Source organism: Triturus cristatus, chromosome 8 (genome assembly GCF_964204655.1).
Source record: "Triturus cristatus chromosome 8, aTriCri1.1, whole genome shotgun sequence".
Classification (NCBI taxonomy): Eukaryota; Metazoa; Chordata; class Amphibia; order Caudata; family Salamandridae; genus Triturus; species Triturus cristatus.
The window spans coordinates 18,640,199-18,663,269 of NC_140591.1; the positions used below are offsets into that span (position 1 = coordinate 18,640,199).

At 51.6% G+C, this 23,071-nt stretch overlaps 1 protein-coding gene across 2 annotated transcripts in view; it reads left to right on the plus strand.

Annotated features, from left to right (window-relative positions):
* LOC146799852 (sodium/potassium-transporting ATPase subunit alpha-1) overlaps positions 1–23,071 on the plus strand; it is an 86,973-nt gene that overhangs the window by 48,298 nt on the left and 15,604 nt on the right. For both annotated transcript variants that reach the window (XM_085620746.1, XM_085620747.1), the window contains exons 2-10: positions 352–468; positions 969–1,028; positions 4,085–4,288; positions 6,441–6,554; positions 7,206–7,340; positions 19,813–19,930; positions 20,552–20,820; positions 21,656–21,854; positions 22,302–22,411. In XM_085620746.1, the coding sequence (XP_085476872.1) occupies positions 352–468; positions 969–1,028; positions 4,085–4,288; positions 6,441–6,554; positions 7,206–7,340; positions 19,813–19,930; positions 20,552–20,820; positions 21,656–21,854; positions 22,302–22,411 (1,326 nt within the window). The remainder of the gene's footprint in view (positions 1–351; positions 469–968; positions 1,029–4,084; positions 4,289–6,440; positions 6,555–7,205; positions 7,341–19,812; positions 19,931–20,551; positions 20,821–21,655; positions 21,855–22,301; positions 22,412–23,071) is intronic.

Genomic DNA, 23,071 nt, shown 5'->3' on the forward strand with positions numbered 1-23,071 from the left:
GAGGCGCCAGGGTGGTCCCGGGGCACTTCCTCCAGCACTGGGGCCCTTCCTCTGGAGGTGCCAGGATAGCCCCGGGGCCCTGATTTCAGCAGATCTCGAAGCCAGGAGTCTGCAGCCATGCTGCCCGATGCTTGGCATACCAGACGGGCCTTCGAGACTTATAGGGGGGGGGGGGGGGCCTCTGCGCGCTGCCGCCGCTTATCTGCCGTCCTCGCTGGGCCTGGGCGAAGCTCCCTCGGCCTCTTCCTTTCTATGTATGGAAGACGCCTTTCTGGCTGCCGAATCCTGACACAGCGCACGTTTAGAAAGTTATTTTCTGTTTAAATTATATTTTTTCTTTTCTGCCCGCAGGCTGGACGAGATAAGTATGAGCCCGCTGCCACCTCTGAACATGCCGCCAAAGGGAAGAAGGGCAAGAAGGCGGCCAAGGAAAGGGATATGGACGAGCTGAAGAAGGAGGTGTCTATGGTAGGTGCCTGCCGGCCCCGCCCCTGCCTGTCGGGGTTTGAGGCCTGGGGTAAGAGCCTGCGTTTTGGGGTGATTGCGACATGCCAGCGCACTGCGTGGTGTTCGTGTGGGGCCGCACTGCACTGCGTGGATTTCCACGGGGGGGGGGGGAAGCACTGCACTGCGCCTAGGGGGGCACTGCGTGGATTTCCGCCTAGCGGGGCACTGCGTTGTGTTCCGCGTGGGGGCGCGCCCTTCCTTTCCCTGATGGACTGCGGCCACGGCAGGGGCAGTGCAGTGTGTGCCAGTGGCCCCTTGGTTAGAGCTTGAATCCCAGCTGACCCCTCCTTGCATTAAGAGCTTCCTGCGTCCTCTGCTCGTCGCCACCTCGACCGCTGCCACTTGTCTGGTGCATGTTCTGTCGGTGGTGGGTTCGAGGAGGGCCTTCCCCATCTCCCCCTCCCCTCCTGGCGTGCTGCCCATCTCTCCTCTGTAACCTGTTTTTCTTTTTCCTCCCGCAGGAAGAGCACAAGCTAAGCTTGGACGAGCTGCACCGGAAGTTTGGCACCGACCTGAGCCGGGTAGGTCCAGTATGAGTCTCCAGCCCTTGTTATGTGATGGTTTGATGTAGAATCCTGTCACCAGCTCTTCACCAGATAAAGTGGATGGGCTAGTACCTCGGTGGCCACCTAGCCCAGGTATTACCCGCACTCATTCAAGGCTTTGGAGTTGTGGGTAACCCACCCCCACACCCCAATCATTTCTGTAGAGACCAATAGGATTGTGATGACGACTTTAAAACATTTGGCTTTCACACCGCTACCCAGGGTGCACGAATCGCGTGCCTCCGGAGGGGGGTGGGGTGGTGGTAGTATCTTCCCTCTGGGTGGTGGCTGAACTGGAGAGTATCTTGTGTTGAGCACTGCGGATGGATTTTGATCCCAGCCGTCATCTTATTGTGTCTTTGAGTAAATTATGTGTAAAGTGGATACAGTGAAAGACTTAGGATCCGTCCCCAGCCAGTATCTGCAGTCCATCCTGAAGGATACGTACAGTCCATCCCCAGCCTGTGCCCTGTCGTGAAGGATACGTACAGTCCATCCCCAGCCTGTGCCCTCCGTGAAGGATGGGTACAGTCCATCCCCAGCCTGTGCCCCTCCGTGAAGGATGGGTACAGTCCATCCCCAGCCTGTGCCCTCCGTGAAGGATGGGTACAGTCCATCCCCAGCCTGTGCCCCTCCGTGAAGGATGGGTACAGTCCATCCCCAGCCTGTGCCCCTCCGTGAAGGATGGGTACAGTCCATCCCCAGCCTGTGCCCCTCCGTGAAGGATGGGTACAGTCCATCCCCAGCCTGTGCCCCTCCGTGAAGGATGGGTACAGTCCATCCCCAGCCTGTGCCCTCCGTGAAGGATGGGTACAGTCCATCCCCAGCCCTGTGCCCTTCGTGAAGGATACGCACAGTCCACCCCCAGCCAGTGCCCTCCGTGAAGATACAGTCCACCCCCAGCCAGTGTCTGTAGTAAGCTATGTCATCTGATGCGTACAGTGACCCCCCTCTTTTAGCCCATGTTATCTGATACGTACAGTGATGGATATGCACCGTGCACTCCCCCTAACGTCATCTGATGTGTACGGTGAGAATGCGTGCACCCTCCCCCCCGTCATCTGATGTGTACGGTGAGATGTCGTGCACCCTCCCCCCCCGTCATCTGATGTGTACGGTGAGATGTCGTGCACCCTCCCCCCCGTCATCTGATGTGTATGGTGAGATGTCGTGCACCCTCTTCCTCCCCCCCCCCCCCTCATCTGATGTGGACGGTGAGATGTCGTGCACCCTCTTCTCTCCCCCCCCCCCTCATCTGATGTGTACGGTCAGATGTCGTGCACCCTCTTCCCCCCCCCCCCGTCATCTTATGTGTACGGTCAGATGTCGTGCACCCTCTTCCCCCGTCATCTGATGTGTACGGTCAGATGTCGTGCACCCCCCCCCCCCCCCCCTCATCTGATGTGTACGGTGAGATGTCGTGCACCCCCCCCCCCCCCCCATCTGATGTGTACGGTGAGATGTCGTGCACCCTCTTCACCCCGCCCCCCTCATCTGGTGTATACGGCGAGATGGCGTGCACGCTTCTCCCCCCAACCCCCCCCCCCCCGTCATCCCGATGTGTACGGTGAGATGTCGTGCACCCTCATTCGGTGGGATGGCCCCGTGCACCCCAGTGCGCCTCACGGCGGAGTGGGGCTGGAGACCTGTAGCTCTCTTGTCAGTTACAGACGTTGTAAAATGCTGATCGAAGGCAGGAAGAGCCCCTGTAACCAAGTACCGGCGAGGAGTCCGGCATCGGGCGCCATTGGCACATTACTGCTCTGTTGGAGGAGCTTGTGAGGGTTTCAAGTCGCTATACTTCTGCCATGTTCGGGCACTACGCTGCAGGTAGAGACCCTGCAGCATTGTAGTTCTCGCCTCAAGTGCCTGCATCGGAGGGCCTTGACTCGAGGCGCTGCACCGAGCCGGGCGCCCTGCCTACGCTGGCCGTGCAGAGGAGTGGTTGGCACCAGGAGCAGCGGGTCTCTTGTCTGCCTGTCGCCAGGCACCTCGAAAGAGCCGGGACTTGCGTGTACACTGCGATCTTGGCCTTGGCACAAGCCGAGCTAGATAACTGAAGTGTTTGTTTTCCTTAGTAACGAAGCTTCTTTTGATTTGACATATTGCATCTTCTGACCCCTCCCTTGCTCCTTGGCTCTGCCAGGGCTTTGTCTCACGCCTGTTTGTGAACCTGTCTCTCTCCCCCCCCCCCCCCCCCCCCCCTCGCTCTCTAGGGACTGACCCCCCATCCCCTGCTCCTTGGCTCTGCCAGGGCTTTGCCTCACTGCTGTTGCTGAACCTGTCTCTCTTCTCTAGGGACTGACTCCCATCCCCTGCATCCTTGGCTCTGCCAGGGCTTTGCTTCACGGCTGTTGCTAAACCTGTTTCTCTCTCTCTCTAGGGACAGACCCCCACCCCCTGCTCCTTGGCCTTGCCTCACTGCTGTTGCTAAACCGGTTTCTCTTCTCTCTAGGGACAGACCCCCACCCCCTGGTCCTCGGCTCTGCCAGGGCTTTGCCTCACGCCTGTTGCTGAACCTGTCTCTCTTCTCTAGGGACTGACTCCCATCCCCTGCTCCTCGGCTCTGCCAGGGCTTTGCCTCACTGCTTTTGCTGAACCTGTCTCTTCTCTAGGGACTGACTCCCATCCCCTGCTCCTCGGCTCTGCCAGGGCTTTGCCTCACTGCTGTTGCTATACCTGTTTCTCTTCTCTCTAGGGACTGACCCTCTCCCCTGCTCCTCGGCTCTGCCAGGGCTTTGCCTCACTGCTGTTGCTATACCTGTTTCTCTTCTCTCTAGGGACTGACCCTCTCCCCTGCTCCTCGGCTCTGCCAGGGCTTTGCCTCACGCCTGTTTGTGAACCTGTCTCCCCTCTCGCTCTAGGGTCTGACCCCGTCCTCTGCTCCTAGGCTCTGCCAGGGCTTTGCCTCACTGCTGTTGCTAAACCTGTTTCTCTTCGCTCTAGGGACTGACCCTCTCCCCTGCTCCTCGGCTCTGCCAGGGCTTTGCCTCACGCCTGTTGCTGAACCTGTCTCTCCTCTCTCCCTCTAGGGTCTGACGACCACCCGTGCCGCAGAGATCCTGGCCCGCGATGGACCCAACGCGCTCACGCCGCCCCCGACCACCCCCGAGTGGGTGAAGTTCTGCCGGCAGCTCTTCGGGGGCTTCTCCATGCTGCTGTGGATCGGGGCGGTGCTTTGCTTCCTGGCTTACGGCATCCAGGCGGCCACGGAGGAGGAGCCGCTCAACGACAATGTGAGTGTGTGCAGGAGTAGGTCTGGGCGCGGGGCAGGCTGGCTGTGTGCAGGAGTAGGTCTGGGCGCGGGGCAGGCTGGCTGTGTGCAGGAGTAGGTCTGTGCAGGCGTAGGTCTGGGTGCGGGGCAGACTGGCTGTGTGCAGGAGTAGGTCTGGGCGCGGGGCAGGCTGGCTGTGTGCAGGAGTAGGTCTGTGCAGGAGTAGGTCTGGGCGCGGGGCAGGCTGGCTGTGTGCAGGAGTAGGTCTGGGCGCGGGGCAGGCTGGCTGTGTGCAGGAGTAGGTCTGTGCAGGCGTAGGTCTGGGTGCGGGGCAGACTGGCTGTGTGCAGGAGTAGGTCTGGGCGCGGGGCAGGCTGGCTGTGTGCAAGAGTATGTCTGGGCACAGGGCAGGCGGCCAAGTGTGGGGACGGACCCCTGTCCTGGCTGCTTGTCGACACCGGTCACAGTCCCTGTCTATCTGCCTCGAGTCACAGGACGGTCATCCGCTTTGCTCAAGGCAGATTTCATGACTGCTTGTGAGAATGCCCTGTGTGTTACTCCTGCTACTCATTCTACTCTCCAGCTCCTGTCGCTGCTCGCGGTGTTTTGTTGGACTTTGCTGCTTACGGCCTGTGTGATTGGTGTATTGTTGGACTGTGCTGTGTCCAGCTCTGGTCTCACCCGGTTTGCTCACAGGATGTGCTGTGATGCTTGGTGTTGGTGTATTGTTGGACTGTGCTGTCTCTAGCTCGGTTCTCACTCTGTTTGACCACAGGATGTGCTGTGATGCTTGGTGTTGGTGTATTGTTGGACTGTGCTGCCTACAGTTCTGTTCCTACCCTGCTTGCACACAGGATGTGCTGTGATGCTTGCTGTTGGTGTATTGTTGGACTGTGCTGTCTCCAGCTCTGTTCTCACCCTGTTTGAACACAGGATGTGCTGTGATGCTTGGTGTTGGTGTATTGTTGGACTGTGCTGTCTCCAGCTCTGGTCTCACCCGGTTTGCTCACAGGATGTGCTGTGATGCTTGGTGTTGGTGTATTGCTGGACTGTGCTGTCTCCATCTCTGGTCTCACCCTGTTTGAACACAGGATGTGCTGTGATGCTTGGTGTTGGTGTATTGTTGGACTGTGCTGTCTCCAGCTCTGGTCTCACCCGGTTTGCTCACAGGATGTGCTGTGATGCTTGGTGTTGGTGTATTGCTGGACTGTGCTGTCTCCATCTCTGGTCTCACCCTGTTTGAACACAGGATGTGCTGTGATGCTTGGTGTTGGTGTATTGTTGGACTGTGCTGTCTCCAGCTCTGGTCTCACCCGGTTTGCTCACAGGATGTGCTGTGATGCTTGGTGTTGGTGTATTGCTGGACTGTGCTGTCTCCAGCTCTGGTCTCACCCTGTTTGACCACAGGATGTGCTGTGATGCTTGGTGTTGGTGTATTGCTGGACTGTGCTGTCTCCAGCTCTGGTCTCACCCGGTTTGAACACAGGATGTGCTGTGAGGCTTGGTGTGGGTGTATTGTTGGACTGTGCTGTCTCCAGCTCTGGTCTCACCCGGTTTGCACACAGGATGTGCTGTGAGGCTTGGTGTGGGTGTATTGTTGGACTGTGTTGGCTGCAGATGTGTTCTCACCCGGTTTGAACACAGGATGTGCTGTGATGCTTGGTGTTGGTGTATTGTTGGACTGTGCTGTCTCCAGCTCTGGTCTCACCCGGTTTGCACACAGGATGTGCTGTGAGGCTTGGTGTGGGTGTATTGTTGGACTGTGTTGGCTGCAGATGTGTTCTCACCCTGTTTGAACACAGGATGTGCTGTGATGCTTGTATTTTTTTGGACTCTGATTCTTACGGCCTGTGTGCTTGGTGTTCGTAGTGTGTGCTGGACTGCACTGCCCCCTGTCTGCGTACCCTGCTTGCAGACAGGCTGTGGTGTGATAGTTCTCAAGGCTGCATGTATATACCCTAGTCCTTTCACTCTTCCCTGACTGTTTCTTCCCCCTTATAGAGAGTGATCTGTCGTCGTTAGTTTCCTTTCGGTTGTGCTTCTCTGTGGAAAGCTGGCGGTGCTGGTGTTTTCTGCGGTCTCCATCGATCCTGTCCTATTGTGCTCCGCTTTGGTTCTTTCAGTGTGGGGGGCCCCATGTATTCCGCACCCTAACTCGTTGCTTTTCCCTACAGCTGTACCTCGGGGTGGTGTTATCAGCTGTCGTCATCATCACCGGCTGCTTCTCGTACTACCAGGAAGCCAAGAGCTCGAAGATCATGGAATCCTTCAAGAACATGGTGCCTCAGGTGAGCAGGGCGCGTGTGACTGGCTGGCACGACCGAGTGTGAGCAGTGACCGACAGTCGGTGCCTGTGCTCGGTCAGAGTCTGGGAGATGGCCCGGGGGGGGGGGGGAAGCTTGCACACTGTCTGCTCGTGGTGGGATCTAGGCTGGCTGCCTGTGTCTGTTCTTTCACGGTGATAGGAAGGCAGCTCCCATCCCTTGGAAGCCGCAGTACTTGGCGGGGGGGGGGGGGGGGGGGGGGGGGTGATGATCGCCCCCTCTGTAAACTCAGGCCCATGTAGCATAGTGGAGTCGTTTCATTCTGGAACTTTAATTCCTGAGGTATTTTATGGGAAGAAACGGGTACAAGTCCCAGACTGCGCAGCAAAACGGGTATGACCTTAAGCGCCTTGCCTCCTCACTCTATGCGCTTGCTGTTGGATTCTGCTCCCAGGGCTGTAAGTTCCGGTTCTGCTCTGCTTCAGCAAGCTGGACCCTTGAACAATGATGCCTGTGCACACTTCGCAGCCCTGCGCCTTTATGCAGCAACGCTTTCTTCAAAGACGCAGAATGGGCAGGCCCCTTGTGTCTGGCACCCGGTTCTAAAGGCGCGAGGCACTGGCGGGGATGCTGCGTCCACCCTAATCTCTGCCCTACTCTTGCCTCCCATCTCAGCAAGCTCTGGTCATCCGTAACGGAGAGAAGTTGAGCATCAACGCCGAGGGGGTTGTGGTCGGTGACCTGGTGGAGGTGAAGGGCGGTGATCGAATCCCTGCCGATCTCCGCATCATATCTGCTCACGGCTGCAAGGTGAGTGGGGGCCTTGCTTCGGGAGTGTGGGGGTGGGTTTACACCGGAGCTGGTGGGGGTCGGGGTTGATGTATGTGTATAGTTGCATTCCATCTGGGTCACCGGTGAGGTCCATGGCCATGTTGGTACAAATTCTTAGTATTTAGTTAAAGCAGTTGTCAGACTTTCGCTCTGTGCACATCAACAGGTATTTGTGTGTGATCCACTGTGCAGAAACGGCCCTTTTGCAGGTTGCGCCCCTCTTCTCCCATTTTGACTGCTAGGCACCTGTGTAATGGCTCTGAAATGCCCAAAGCCCTGCTAATCAGAACCCCAGGCATGTGCTCTGACACTCAAAAGGGTACATGGTTGATTGGATTGTGCGCGATTGGCGCAGCCTAACGCAAGTTCCTTGTATCTGGTACCAGTGGCATTCAGGGCCTGGGATTGTAGCACTTGCTGTGCCACCCCCGAGTGGGTTACTGTCAAACATGGGTCCTCGCCTGCCATCGCAGACGGAAGGGCAGTTTTAAATTGCTAACTCCACTTCATCATTTAAAGCAATGAGCTGGCTCAAACTCCGGTGTCCAAGTCACCCCTACGACAGGCACTTCGAGTCCAAGGCAGGCTGCGGCCTTCTCGTGAGGTACAGCATGAGGTTAACCTGTTGGAACAGTAAAAACCTGCGGCTGTTTTCAGTGGGAGAGCGATGGGCAGCCCCATCGGTAAAGGACCGAGTGAGACACTGACCGCTCGTCTGTGCTAACTTCTCAAGCCGGCCGGACTCAATCCAAAGCAGCCCAGGCAAATTGTCAGACCAGCCCCTCTATGGTGCATACAGGTGCAGGGAGGCAGATCACTACAATGGGGGGGGGGGGGGGCAGGTTCTTCCCCCCCCAAAGAAAAGTTGGGGGGGGGGGGGAATGCTACATTCTACAACAAGTTTGTCATTCTATATTCAATTGTTTACGCTTTTCCAGCATAGTCCATGGTGACCTTACCATTCACCGGGTTACAGCCACCTTTGTTGGGGCCCCTCAATAATTCCCTCACTGTCGCCCTCAAACAGCGCCTCCTCTCTCGATCATCGCCCCTCTCCCACATGTTTGTTTTATAGCACCTCTCATACCAGTGCAGGGTGTCCGAGTACTTTTCAACACATACACATATGATGCATCATCTCTGTATGTCAGTGTATAGAAAATGTTACTTAAGGCAAAGGGGCCTACAAGGTGTAGGATTCACATGTCATCCGTAGGGGGGGGGGGGGGGCACTGTTCAAGACTGCTTGGTCTGGAGAAGCGCACTCCGTATTCTGACTGAGTATAACAGTGGTTAGGGTTGACGTTAATAATACAAATGTATTTCTACCCGAACTTTTTTAACAACATCCGGATAATCAAAGTTTGGGGGGAAAAAACGTAACTCTTCTAACCTGTACCATGCAGCTTTTTTATGGCAGTTCAATCAATGAGGGTTTTATAAAGCGCACTACTCGCCTGTGAGGGTCTCAAGGCACGGGGGGGGGGGGGGTGGTATAACCGCTCTGGGTCATAGGTCATGGCTCACTGTGCTAGATTAGGATTGTAATTTGAGCTACACAGTAACAAAATCTCGTCGACAAAAGCAGTAACTGACCTGCACATAAAAATGCTGTTTGATATGCATGGTACACGTTCTTTGCAGCAGGCGTATTAACCCTCTGCTACCCAGATAATTTGAAACTGCCACGAGACACAAATCACATCTCTCCCCAGCAGGAATATTCGTCAAGAGTTAACTGGACACTTTTGCTGTTGCCTGAAAACTGCTGAATATGCAACACACTTTGCAGTGCTTTTAAAACTGCTACAAAACAGGCCCCCACTAACCAAACCTGCCCTCCAGCCTCCCAAGCAAACACCCGATATGGCCTGCTGGCCTTGCTTCTCAATGGGGCAAGAAAAGTTGGTAATCCGAAGTATCAACCAACTCACTACATTGAGCTCAACTTGATGAACAAGTCAAAATGAATGTAACTTGGTGCTACAAGCAAGTTTCAGAAAGTTGTGAGACTGTTGCCCACTTTTCCAGTGGCCATTCACTAAGGGTTGCCATGAGACATCGTTCCTTCCCAACACCTACTCCCCGCCCCCCCCCCCCCCCCCCCAACCCCTGTGGGACATGTGAACAACTCCCAAGAAAGGTGGTAATAGAGGCCTGCCACTGGATGAAGTTTCTTCCTCCTGGCAGAGTGCCACACTGAGTGTTGGTCCAAAAGGCATGCCTTATATGGAAAGTCTGTAAGGAAATCCCTCATTTTGTATGGTCACCCCCAGTTTTTGAACTGAGGCAGCTGGTTTTTGACCGTGCACCAGGGGGGCCTGCCAACTGACCTTTGTGCCAGTGCTCGGACCTTAAAACGTGTATGTTTAATTGGCTTATACCCAATTGGCATAAAGCTAACTTAAAAGCCCCTTGTGTATGGTACCCAGGGCCTATAATTTGGTGAGCAACCCCAGGGTATTATGTTCATACTGTAAGGTAATCAAACAACTCATTACATTAAGCTCAACTTGATACTAAAGTTGAAATTAATGTAACTTGTTAACAGTGTGCAATTTTTACAAAGTTGCCAAACTCTCCTTTGCCTATACAGGGTAGCTAATGGCGTCAGTCCACAAAACTGCTTTCTGCCCTCCTTGGGGAATGTGCGAACATCTTTTAAGGAAAGGACACTAAAGCCTGCGAAGGTGAGAGGTTACCTCGGTCTAGCAGAAAGCCACGTGTTCGCTCAGAAGGCTCACTTCAAAGGAGAAGCCGCCTTTGAAGGGGAAATAAAAACTTGAGAGAGGTTACTCTATTTTGGAAGACCGGTTGTCTCTAGGGACCAGAGCGGGGAAGCCAGTTGCCAAACCAGTTTCCCAGGGCCCATAGCCGCCTTGGTAGCCACACCTCTGGGTTAGGCTAAGGAACTCTGCATGCCGAGAGAGGGAGTTCTGCCATGTTGAAAGTGAGTAGACTGAAGAATTCTGGAATAGCCAGATGCCACAATTTGCAGGCTGTCAGGTGAGGGGGAACCTGGTAGCCGATTGTCTTGTGACGGCATTTTCTGTTAATAAAAATGGCACCCTGGGTCCGCAGAACTCCAATCTCCTTGGATTGGAGAAGATGACTGAAGGACCTCCCTGCTGCACCAAGGACCCGGCAAAGAGCCTGCATCGACGTGGACGGCGCCTGCTGCATTTGGTGGTCGCATAGGAGACGTTCATGTTGTGTCCTGCTCGTGGAGAAGTCTACTCCTGAGCCCAGCTGTAGCAACGGACTGTTAGCTGACCTCCTGAGCCCAGCTCCGGACGACAGCTGAAGAAGCCTGCTTGTGGCTGGTAGACCAAATTCCCAAATCACCGTTCCCTTTTCTTTTTGGTGGAGTTTTATTTGGTGCTAACTAGACCCGGAGGTATCTAACGCTTTACATGAGCTTTTGCGTTGCATACGGACGCATTCATTTGTGTTAGGCACGGGGAGATTAAGCGATTTCCCCAGAATCACAGAATGTTTAGCGGCCCTGCCGAGATTCCAACCCGGTTCCCCAGCTTCGAGGTCGACCACCCTAGCCATTAGGCCACATTCTCTTGCTGCCGTGTAGCCAAAGGGACCAAGACCAGATACTCAAAAGTTGCCCCTGAGTCTGCTGGACCAGAGAGAAGTCAGAGTGCAGCTAGGTTGCACAGTAGGCAAGTTACCGACATCAGAAGAAAAACCCTTTACTGGTCGGCTGGACTTGTAGCCAGCTCAAGAGAGGACATCAAGGCTCGTCTATCCTCGTGGCCAGGATCGCCTCACCAGGCGGTGGATTAAGGAGTAGTACCCAGAAGACACATGTCGACCCCACAGCATCTTCAACACCCCAACTAGCTCCCTGCCAGAGAGGCGCCTAAAATTAGAGTAACCGCATTGCTACTTACCCAAGTTCATCTTGAAAACGTTTAAGTGTCCAATTGATTGGCTAGGCAACGCTTGTACACGCCCCAGTAAAAAGTGTTGATTTTTATTATACCATGTGAATTCTGCATCGCCGGAGCCCTCCGGTGTATCTTTTTCATTTTGGTATCTTAACTTCTATAAACATAGAATCTGTTTTTATAAATTGGTGTCCGATTTAGTTGTCCCGTTTATTTCTTGTTGTATACAACAAAGACCTGTTCACACTGTGAACCAATGTTTCATACATCCGGATTATTGGCCATAAACATTAGACCCTCATTTGTAGCTTGCGATTCTGTCGTCTAAGCTATTCTACGGTGTGGTTCATTAAAACGAAGAAAGAGACAAATTGCCTACGAGGAATGTCAAATTGACTATTTATGTATAATAACCTTATGTCTCCCACACCCAAATGTGGTGAAAAAGAAGTGAGCAGGAGTGTTGGTGCCTCACGGTAGCGCCACCAAAGAGGGTTAAGCAGGATGGTACTCGCCTGCTACCTCAATTTCTCATCATCAGCTACCAACACTCCAACAGCAAGAAATTGTGCATGATGCTAGTGATGAACTAAATAGGTGCTAGGGTGTGTATTGAAAAAAATTAAAGGAAGAGAAGCTGTGCTAGAATGTGTGCACCGTCTCAAAAAACCCCTGAGTGATATATATTAATATCAGAGAACGAGCTAAATCACACTGGCTTGCATACTTTATTCTCAGCTGCGTGATAGCTCGTATGTTAAAATGCCGACATGTTTCGTTACCATCGGACCACACTCACGGTAACTTCTTCAGGGCTTGGGGGTCTGTTCATTTATCCCTGCACCTTTCTTTGTCGTTTAAAAACCATTCTGTGGGAGACAAAAGAGAACATACACACACACAGCAACATGGCTAGGTTGGTAACCTGTTAAAATTAGGGCAAGTCTCGTATATAGTCTTGAGGACCCCCCCCATAAGGCATATATTTACCAGGATGTAGCCCAACATGGGCATACCTTTACCCTTGGGACCTTGCGGCTCTGTGTGCGCGTTCAAGGCACCACTTGTACCACTCCAAACGTGAGTCTGTAATGTATGATGAGAAATGTAAACTAGTTCCCGTTTTTATATCTCATTCGTGGGTACATACTGATCTGTCCCCCTCCCGTCTCAAGTGATGCCTCCACATCGCAGAAAATCATTATTAATAGGAGCCTCGCTTTTAACATCACCCTTTAAAATTGTTCCCCTCCAAATGGACAAACTTCTCCCCACTACCTCGTTGTAATCCACATCCAGATCTCCACTCCTTAACCTGTCTCAAGTTCAATTCCCCCAGACTCACACCATCTGTCACCACTCACCGTGTAACTGTTCGAAACTGGCGTTGACTCAGCCCAGGAACAACACGATCGTTCCACGGCGCTGTTTAAAAGCGTAATCACGCGTACCATGTGACTATACTGCGCTGACAAGGGAGCTCATCAATGAAAATGGAGCGCCATTTTGGAATGGGCGAATGAAAGTTAGGCTCATCGTGAGAATATACATTATTGTTAGTTTACTCCGTATTATAGTTGCCTAGCCATTTCGTTGCACGAATTATGTGTCATCTATTAAATCTGCTTTTCGTCCTATGATGATGTGAATGCTCGATGTGGTATGAAAAGGGGGCTCTATGTGATGCAAAAAGTGCCATTTGACTATGCTACGCTAACGAGGGAGATCGATGATAAAAGCGGAGCGCCATTTTGGAATGGGCAAATAAAGGCTAGGCTCGCCATGAGGCTCCACATTGTTGTTGGTTTACTCAATATTCTTCCCGTTTAGCCCTTCCATTATACCAGTTAAGTATCATTTACTAAGTCTACCTTTTGTAATGCTCGATGTGATATTTAGAGGAAAGACTCAGTGTGATACAAACAGTGCGGTGACCATTTTCCAATAGGGAATGTTTTATTGTGCCTGTCTGCACATAATGGCATGCTTACTTTGCCGAGTATCCAAAGTGATGTATTTCCTAGGTTGCTCCTGTAGTATTTACAAATGTGAATCCCTCACAAATGCGCACAAAGTGTACAGAGGCTCCGACTATCAATGGTCAAGGTTTGAGTATCCTAGAATGGCGTTACTGGCACCATTGATTCATTTATGCCATGTACTACATGTATACTCCTTACCCTGCTGGTATAGCCTCTATGTTCTAGTGAGCGATCATGTAATCACCTTACTCCATTCTATAAGGTCATTCAATCCATTCTGGTCCACTCCCTCTTGGTAAATCCACCGTGCTTCCCTGTTACTCAGTCTGGATTCAATACTGTATTGGTCACCTGTGACTCTTTCAAGGACTACCCAGCGCACTTCTTGCGCAGTATGTTTTTGCGTTTGAAAATGTTGCACTAATTTGGTGCTCAATTTTCCTGCACGAAGTGTGCTCAGATGTTCCTGTATTCTTGTTTTTATCTTCCTGGTGGTAAGGCCGATGTAGTGAAGCTCACAGGGGCATGTCAATCTGTATATTACATGCGAGGTGTTACAGTTGCTAAATTTATTTAGGAACCAGGTGTTGTTGTTTTTAAGAGTAACACTTTTGGTCGGTGATGTAAATGCGCACACGGAGCAATTACCACATGGGTAATGCCCGGAAGGAATATTGGTTTCACGTGGACTAGTTTTGGGTCTAGTGTGGACCAGCCGGTCCCGAATGTTTGCAGACCTTTTAAATGCGAAACGAGGAGGGGGCATCTGCATATTGGTGGTACTAAGGAGATGCCAATGCCTCCGGATGATTTGCCTGATTTTCGTGGAAAGTGGTCCAAAAGTAGTGACCACTGGGATACATTCTCCTTTCTCCTTTTTGGTCTTTTCCAACAGGGCTGCACGGGGGGTGTTATATGCCCGTTTTTTAGCCGGTCGTATGACCTTCCTTGGGTAAGCTCGGTCCTGTAGCTTAGTGGCCAGGATGTTTGATTGTGTGGAGTATTCCTGTGTGGTGGAACAGTTTCGGCGGTATCTCAGAAACTGTCCCACAGGTAAGTTATCCCGAAGGGCCCTCGGGTGATAGGAGCTATAGTGTAGGAGAGAATTTCTATCCGTTGGTTTATGGTGGACCGTGGTCACCAGCCTGTCACCCTCAGCTAGGATGTCTAAGTCCAAATAGACTGCTCTGGTTTTGCTTACTTCCCAGGTGAACTTTAAGCACTCATCCAAACCATTGAGCCAAGCAAGGAATTCATTTAATTCTTCCTCGGTCCCCTCCCATATACAAAGTATATCATCTATATATCTCTTCCAGAGGACAATATTCCTCTGGAAGAGATTAGTGTCTGTATTGATGTAATAAGCTTCGAACTGGCCCACATAAATGCAGGCCAGACTGGGGGCGAATGTAGCCCCCATCGAAGTCCCCGACACTTGGAGATATATCTGATCTTTACATGAGAAGAAGTTTTGGGTCAATGCAATTTCTATGCATTGAAGGACAAAGGTTTGGGGACAGTCATAAAACCATTCAGAGTCCCTCAGGGCACGCGCCGCTGCCACCAGCGTAGCCTCCTGAGGGATGCTGGCATACAGCGACTCTATGTCGATGGTGATTAGAAATTGGTTTATTGGGTTGTAAGAAACATTCTCCAGAATTCTCAATACGTCCGTGGTGTCCTGGACATATGAGGGTTGGGTGATGACACATTCCCTGAGAAAAAAGTCTGCAAACTGGGATAGAGGTTCTAATAGCGACTGGATGCCGGAGACAATAGGTCGTCCGGGCGGGGGCTGTTGTTTTTTATGAATTTTGGGTACGATATAGAATGCCGGCATCCTCGGTTTGGTGTTAATCAGGAATTCGGCTTCCCTGTACGTAACCCATTTCTTTTCTTTAGCCTCAGTTACCAACTTGATAATGGTCGTCTGCAAGTCATTGGTTGGGTCCCGCGCTAGAGGTCTGTAATTGCAGCGGTTCCCCAGCAGCCTAGCCACCTCTGTGTCGTAGTCAAGTGTGTCCATCACTACGACCGCCCCGCCTTTATCGGCTGGCTTGATGGTAATTGTTTGGTTGTTTTGTAGGCTTGTCAATGCCTGCCAGTCTCTAGAGCTCATATTGCTATAATCCGCAGTTTGCATACTTTGTTCAATTTTACCAATCTCTTGTAGGATCTTTTGTTCAAACACCACAGTTTCTGGGCCTGTTGTATTACCCGGAGGGCAAAACTGAGAAGGACGCCGCAAATTTGTGCAAAAATTGGATGTGTCCTCCTTTTCCTTCCCAGCAAAAAACTTTTTAAGTTTTATCTTCCTCATTAGCCCGTACAATTCCGCCCGCAGTTGGAACCCATCATGGCGTGGGGTAGGGACAAATCCCAACCCCTTGTTAAGTATAGTGGATTCCGCCTCTGTAAGGGAATAATGAGAGAGATTCACCACAATGTTGTTGACCTTGGCAATTACAGGGGTGTTCTGCCTCTGCTGCGGGTAATTCTGGGGGAGAAGGCCTGCCAGGTTGAGTTCGGGTTCTGCCGAGCCCGGCCCCGTCCTCGGCCTCTGTAGTTGTTCCCCCTCTGGTCTCCCGTGTTGAGTGTTTGTTGACCTAAAAAAACCATAAACATAGCTCCTAGATCCTCATTAGATCTCTCTTGGGGATTAAACCTAACCCTGGGATTGGAAGTTGTTGTTTGGGCACCAGTTTCATCATCTTCGCTACTTGTATTATCACACGTCCAATTGTTGGGTGTCCTCCTGCCCTGTTGACGGCCTCCCCGTCCCCGAGGTTGAAACGTGGATTGGGGAGGTGGTGGTTGCTGGTAATACTGATCATCAACGTAGGGAAAAGCCCATTCATGACTGAATCGCTCTAGGTTGCGCTTTAAGCCTTTAATCTTTTGACTGACCATATATGCCTGGTATTCCCCAAGGTCATTTTGGATTCTAGCTAGTTGTTCCTTTGTGTCAGTGATGGTGGTATCCGCTTTTAGGGTTTCCTCGATATCCAAGATTTCTTTAAGGAGTTCATCACTGAGTCGTTTTGCTGTATTAATTATCAAGACAAGCCAGTCCCGGGTGCACTTGTTAGCTATATAGCTCCAGTCCACCCGGAATCTCTTGTCTTCTAAAAAGATCTTAGGCTCAATGCGCACTAGGAGGCTGGCTGGTGCTGCTCCTGCTCTAAGGTATTCCGTCATGAGCGCTCCATGGAGTGCAATTCTTTCTTGTCGTTTTTTAGTATTCGACAGTTTCTCCCATTCTTCCCTAGCTGAAGTTGTCCCATCAAGAGGTGCATTGGGCAGGAGGGAAGGACCTGATAATATAGATGCAATGTGTTCGTCAGTGAAAGCTAGACAAAACTTATCCATCTCCCACTGTGTTGACGTGAGTGCTGGTGGAGGGAGAGAGAAGGGAGAGGGAAGGGTGTACAATTATCTACAAAAAAGCCTATCTACAGGTACCCAACCGGGTCATGAAGTGCTGTGCTATGCCTCGTGTGCAAAATGAAAATATTCTTAAAAAGCTCTCACGGCTAAGCTGCCGTTCTCAAGACCAGTCTACACAAAGGAGCTAAAGGGGCAGAGAACAGGTCATCCCCCACTCAATACATTGTATACAACAAAGACCTGTTCACACTGTGAACCAATGTTTCATACATCCGGATTATTGGCCATAAACATTAGACCCTCATTTGTAGCTTGCGATTCTGTCTAAGCTATTCTACGTTTATTTCTTGCCCAGTTGTCTTGTGCTGTTTAAATGGTTAACATTTGGTCCTTTGTGTAAACCTGACTGCTCAGTCCTGAGTAACTATGGATCTCGGCAAAGGTTTAACAAACTAAGCCCACTGGTCCCAAAGGGGGTTGGTAGGTGTATTCCACACCTTATAATACACCCCATTTTCTTCCTGTGACCAACCTTGATTTGTAGCTCACAGAGTAGTAGGCAGGTGAAGGGTCGTTTAAGATGTAGTTCTGGTTAAAGGTATATGATCTACTGGCGCATCGTGACTTGCTGAAGGCCAGGGCACACACCACACCTTCTGGTGTTGTGACATTAACCAGTAATGACGGCGCCATTTGTAAGCTGCCCACCAAGACTTCCATGGTGCTCAGTATGTGGGGCGTTGAAAGTATTGGACCCTTACCATTCAACCCCAAAAACCTTGTTCAGCTCCTGCCTCCACTTCCACCGTTTACCATGGTTTGCCTTCTGTAATCCTCCTCCCCCCCCGACCCCCCTCCCCCCATAACTGTCTGACAGCAAAACGTGGCTAAGCAGCAACTGCCCATAGCGTGTGCGCTGTAGTGTTATCGTTCCTAGTCTGAAGACTCAGGTTTCAGACCCGTCCACTGTGGGTGATCTGAAGGTTGGACCCCAACTAAAGTAGTACGTCTGCTACACACCTCGGGGGCGCTGGTGTAAACTTGCAGTGTTGGACATCTAAACATTCTGCATGAAGTGCAGGTTTCATGCTGGGTTTGGGCTGCACCTGCTGGACAGCCGAGTCCTGTTAATGCATGAAGTGCAGGTTTCATGCTGGGTTTGGGCTTCACCTGCTGGACAGCTGAGTCCTGTTAATGCATGAAGTGCAGGTTTCATGCTGGGTTTGGCCTTCACCTGCTGGACAGCCGAGTCCTGTTAATGCATGAAGTGCAGGTTTCATGCTGGGTTTGGGCTGCACCTGCTGGACAGCCGAGTCCTGTTAATGCATGAAATGCAGGTTTCATGCTGGGTTTGGGCTTCACCTGCTGGACAGCGGAGTCCTGTTAATGCATGAAGTGCAGGTTTCATGCTGGGTTTGGGCTTCACCTGCTGGACAGCTGAGTCCTGTTAATGCATGAAGTGCAGGTTTCATGCTGGGTTTGGGCTTCACCTGCTGGACAGCCGAGTCCTGTTAATGCATGAAGTGCAGGTTTCATGCTGGGTTTGGGCTGCACCTGCTGGACTTCCGAGTCCTGTTAATGCATGAAGTGCAGGTTTCATGCTGGGTTTGGGCTTCACCTGCTGGACAGCGGAGTCCTGTTGATGCATGAAGTGCAGGTTTCATGCTGGGTTTGGGCTTCACCTGCTGGACAGCCGAGTCCTGTTAGTGCATGAAGTGCAGGTTTCATGCTGGGTTTGGGCTTCACCTGCTGGACAGCGGAGTCCTGTTAATGCATGAAGTGCAGGTTTCATGCTGGGTTTGGGCTTCACCTGCTGGACAGCTGAGTCCTGTTAATGCATGAAGTGCAGGTTTCATGCTGGGTTTGGCCTTCACCTGCTGGACAGCGGAGTCCTGTTAATGCATGAAGTGCAGGTTTCATGCTGGGTTTGGCCTTCACCTGCTGGACAGCGGAGTCCTGTTAATGCATGAAGTGCAGGTTTCATGCTGGGTTTGGGCTGCACCTGCTGGACAGCCGAGTCATGTTAATGCATGAAGTGCAGGTTTCATGCTGGGTTTGGGCTTCACCTGCTGGACAGCGGAGTCCTGTTAATGCATGAAGTGCAGGTTTCATGCTGGGTTTGGGCTTCACCTGCTGGACAGCTGAGTCCTGTTAATGCATGAAGTGCAGGTTTCATGCTGGGTTTGGGCTTCACCTGCTGGACAGCCGATTCCTGTTAATGCATGAAGTGCAGGTTTCATGCTGGGTTTGGGCTTCACCTGCTGGACAGCTGAGTCCTGTTAATGCATGAAGTGCAGGTTTCATGCTGGGTTTGGGCTGCACCTGCTGGACAGCTGAGTCTTATTAATGCTAGGTCTTCAGCCCGCCAAGACCTTTGTGATTTTACTAAAACTGTAGAGTTTGCTTGCAAGGGCTTTCATCCACTGATTTGTTACGGTCTCACATATTTCTGCTTAACGTAACGGCGTGGGCAGTGAGTCCGTCCGCGTCAGCCACTGCGAGTGACTGCATTCTGCTCGGTTTTAAGGCGCGTCGGTGCATACAAAGAGTTCCTTCCATTCTATCCATTTCAACAAACTTTATTTCGGTCATAAAACGACATAAAAAGTAGAAATTCATATAAAAGTATTGCATTAATAGACAATATTTGATTAATCATTAATTGCATATTTCATAGTATATCCGAAAGAACACTTTAGTTTGTCCAATATCTTTACACCAATTAAACAAGAATGATTAATTCTAGGGACTGCTTTTATCGGACCCAAACATTGTTGGAGGGGTGTGTTTTTTTTTTTGTAAAGATTTTCCGGAGCCAGTACCTTCCCCCAACAAAGCAAACCCGTCCCCGACCATCAAAGGCCAGACCTTTAGACTCTGCTAATGGTGGTTTTTGTGTTGAACTCTGGTTTGTGGCTTCTGAGGCGGTGGGCGCGTTTGAAGGTGCATTGGAGTTTGCGTCTCCTGTTTTTCACTTGGTACTCCTTCCCTGGTGGTGCCTTTCCTTTAAATGCAGCCCTGGGCACCGCGGCTGCTGCTGAGCACAGGTTCTTCTTGCGGTGGGTGGGCGCAGTCAGTGGCCTTCGGTGTTTAAGTTTGGTCAAGTGGTAGTTTTACCTGCTCTGATCCCTCTCGTCTGCTCTTTTTATCTGAAGCCTGTTTTTATTTGCTGTGTTATAGGTTGACAACTCTTCCCTCACTGGCGAGTCCGAGCCACAGACCCGGTCGCCGGACTTTACCAACGAGAACCCGCTGGAGACCAGGAACATTGCTTTCTTCTCGACCAACTGTGTGGAAGGTGAGTGCCCCCCGCCTGGGACTGCAGTTCTGGGGTAGGGCAGAGGGCTCTCCCAGGTGTCTGCTTCCAGATCTTGCGCCCCTCTTGTGTGGTTCTGCCCAGCTGATGAGGGGACCGCTGATCCTGCTGCAGGTGATTGGCAGGTTTCTTTCCCTGTAGGAGGAGGTGTGCTTAGAGGTGGTCTTGGTTTCAGGATCTCGGATCAGACCATAGACTCCTCAGTGGGGTCTAATCTCCCTTGAGCGCCCTGTGCCACGGAGCTGTCCTTCCTGAAAGGATGGGGGCGCAGGAGTTGATGACCTCTGTGACAAGTAACTTAAAGTAGGGCCGTGGTTCCTAACATTTTGAAGATGTTCTTCTGGGTGAATGTGTGCTTTACAACCTGTTATGTTGGGTTGTTTTGGACCTCTGGTATGCCTCAGCACAGGCCTTCCTTGTACGCTGTTGGATAGCTTTCTCCATAAAGACGGTGAGTTCTGGGTCCGAACCTCTAGAACGTAGCCGGCCTTCACTGTTGCCAGCCCACCGCCATTTCACAAGAGGGGGAAGGGGCAGGTTGCTGGACCAGAGTAACTTGTGTTTAAAAATGTATTTATTTTTTTAAACGTTTTATTCGTTCAGGCACTGCCCGTGGTGTTGTCATCAGCACAGGAGACCGTACAGTGATGGGCCGTATTGCCACCTTGGCTTCCGGGTTAGAAGGCGGCCGCACGCCCATCGCCATCGAGATCGAGCACTTCATCCATATCATCACCGGTGTGGCTGTCTTCCTGGGCGTCAGCTTCTTCGTCTTGTCTCTCATCCTAGAGTACACCTGGCTGGAGGCCGTCATCTTCCTCATCGGCATCATTGTGGCTAACGTGCCTGAGGGGCTGCTGGCTACCGTCACGGTAAGTCCCTATGGTGGTGGTGGTGGTGGTGGTGGGTGGTGCATGTGGCTGTGTCTTCTCTTGTTGGCAGGAGCCAGGAAGCCATCAAATTGTTCATTGATCAGTCCTTCTTTCTCCCCATGGCTTCTTGGTTGTAGAAACCTGTCACTGCTGCAGCCTGAACCTTCTTGGGCCCTAGAAATATTTTACCCAGATGTATGTCGGAACAACGCAGGCATTTACCGTGACTGCTTTAACGCAGTCTAAACCACGAATGCGTCTTTATAACGCATTCCTCACCCATGCAAGTCATCACCACGACTAGCCTTAAGAACAGCGCTGGACTTTAGAGTTCGAATAGTAAATTATACTATTCCACTCTGCGCAACTGTAGGGAAAGTCCAACAACTGCTTACCTAGAGGCAAGTCATAGACGCATTTGTGGTTCGGACCGCTTTAAGGCACAGTGTGGTTCAAGCCGCGATGTAAACTGTTTCACATGCTACCCTCCACGCTAAGCTTGGTAGACTGTCAAGTGTCCCAGAGACCTGACTTGTCAACCTTTTGACAATGTGTCCCACTCTGAAAGCCACTATTGATGGGCTACTGGTTCCAAACTTGACCACATCTCTCTGCAACTTCTTTCAAATGCAGGGACTAGCCAGGTTTCTGCACCAGGTGACATAGGACTGGAGTGCTCGCCTAGCTGTCCCTCCGCTTCACTACAGCAGTTTCCTTTGTGTACCCTTGAGTGGAGCAGTCCTTTTATTTCTCCTGAGCTGGTCTTGTCTTGTTAAACATTATGAGCCAAGGGGTGGCCGTCCCACTAATGTCTTCTTCCCACCCCCTGTCCTAGGTGTGTCTAACCCTCACAGCCAAGAGAATGGCCCGGAAGAACTGCCTGGTGAAGAACTTGGAAGCCGTGGAGACCCTGGGCTCCACCTCTACCATCTGCTCCGACAAAACCGGAACGCTGACCCAGAACCGAATGACCGTGGCCCACATGTGGTTCGACAACCAGATCCATGAAGCAGACACCACTGAGAACCAGAGCGGTGAGTAAGCGCTCTGCTGCTGGGCATTACTGTGTGGTGTGGTGTGGTGTGAGAGGTGACGGTGGGTGGGGTGTGCGTAGTCTAAAGGGATTGGGTGCCCTGAGAGATGGGATGTCTGCGGCTGGACATAGTGGTAAGCTGGATACCGAGGTGTGCTCGTTCTGCCGTAGACCTCATTGCTTCATGTTGGCCAGGTACTTTGCTTTTCAGAATGCAGCTTTGGTGGGTCTCGGGTGGGTGGGTGTTTTTTGGGGTAATGAGAGCTTGGTGCGAGGCTGCACAGATCTGGACTAGAGGAGCTGAAGCTTTATTTCAAACGGAGTGGCTGCCTTCACTTTGCAGAAAGCTCTTTCAAAACTACTGCCTTGGTTTTCATGGTGCTTCAATCTGCTTGCTAAGGCACAATAAGTTTTCCCATGTTTCCTAATATTTGAATCTTTCTTGCAGGCGCTTCCTTCGACAAAAGCTCGCCCACATGGGTTGCCCTTTCACGTGTAGCTGGCTTGTGCAACCGGGCCGTCTTCCAGGCGGGCCAGGAGAACACGCCTATCCTCAAGGTACGTCCCCTGGAGAAGGCTGCATACCCTGTACTGGAATAGCTGGGTACATGCTGGAAGTCATGAAGTTTCACCTGAATCCTGCCAGTCCAGTGAGCCCATTAGCAACTCTCTATCCTCAGGCTAAGACAGTTCCACGCTCGCCTGGTCCTTCCCGGAGCACAGAACCGGCCCAACCTGTTGAACCAACTTTGCTGCCACATTCAGGCAGGCTCGTAACCCTGCAGCACGAGTTGTTTGACAAACTTGCTTTTCTTTGTCTGGCACTGTGTAGTGGTGCACTGTGGTGAGCTCCACATTGCAAGTACAAGCTTCACGCTACCTTGCACATGACCCCCTGACTCCCGGAAGAGGCCGGCAGTACCTTTGTGTTACTTCATTACAGGCTGCAGTTCACTTGTTGCCTCAAATAGTGTTGTGGTACAGCTAGACAGTCACTAATGCAGTGTGTAAAAGCCTTTGCCAGGCACTCCCATCCCGACTGTTTCACGGTCTTGAGTAGAGTAAGAATTCAGCTATTTCCATCCACCTCTTTTTGTCCTGTGCTCTTTTTCAGCTCAGAGGCACAGAAATGACAACATAGAATACATTACAGGGTGGAGCAGGCAGCCGCTGGCGTGGGCAGTTGGTGGCCCATTGTTCATGTCCTGTAGTGTCCTG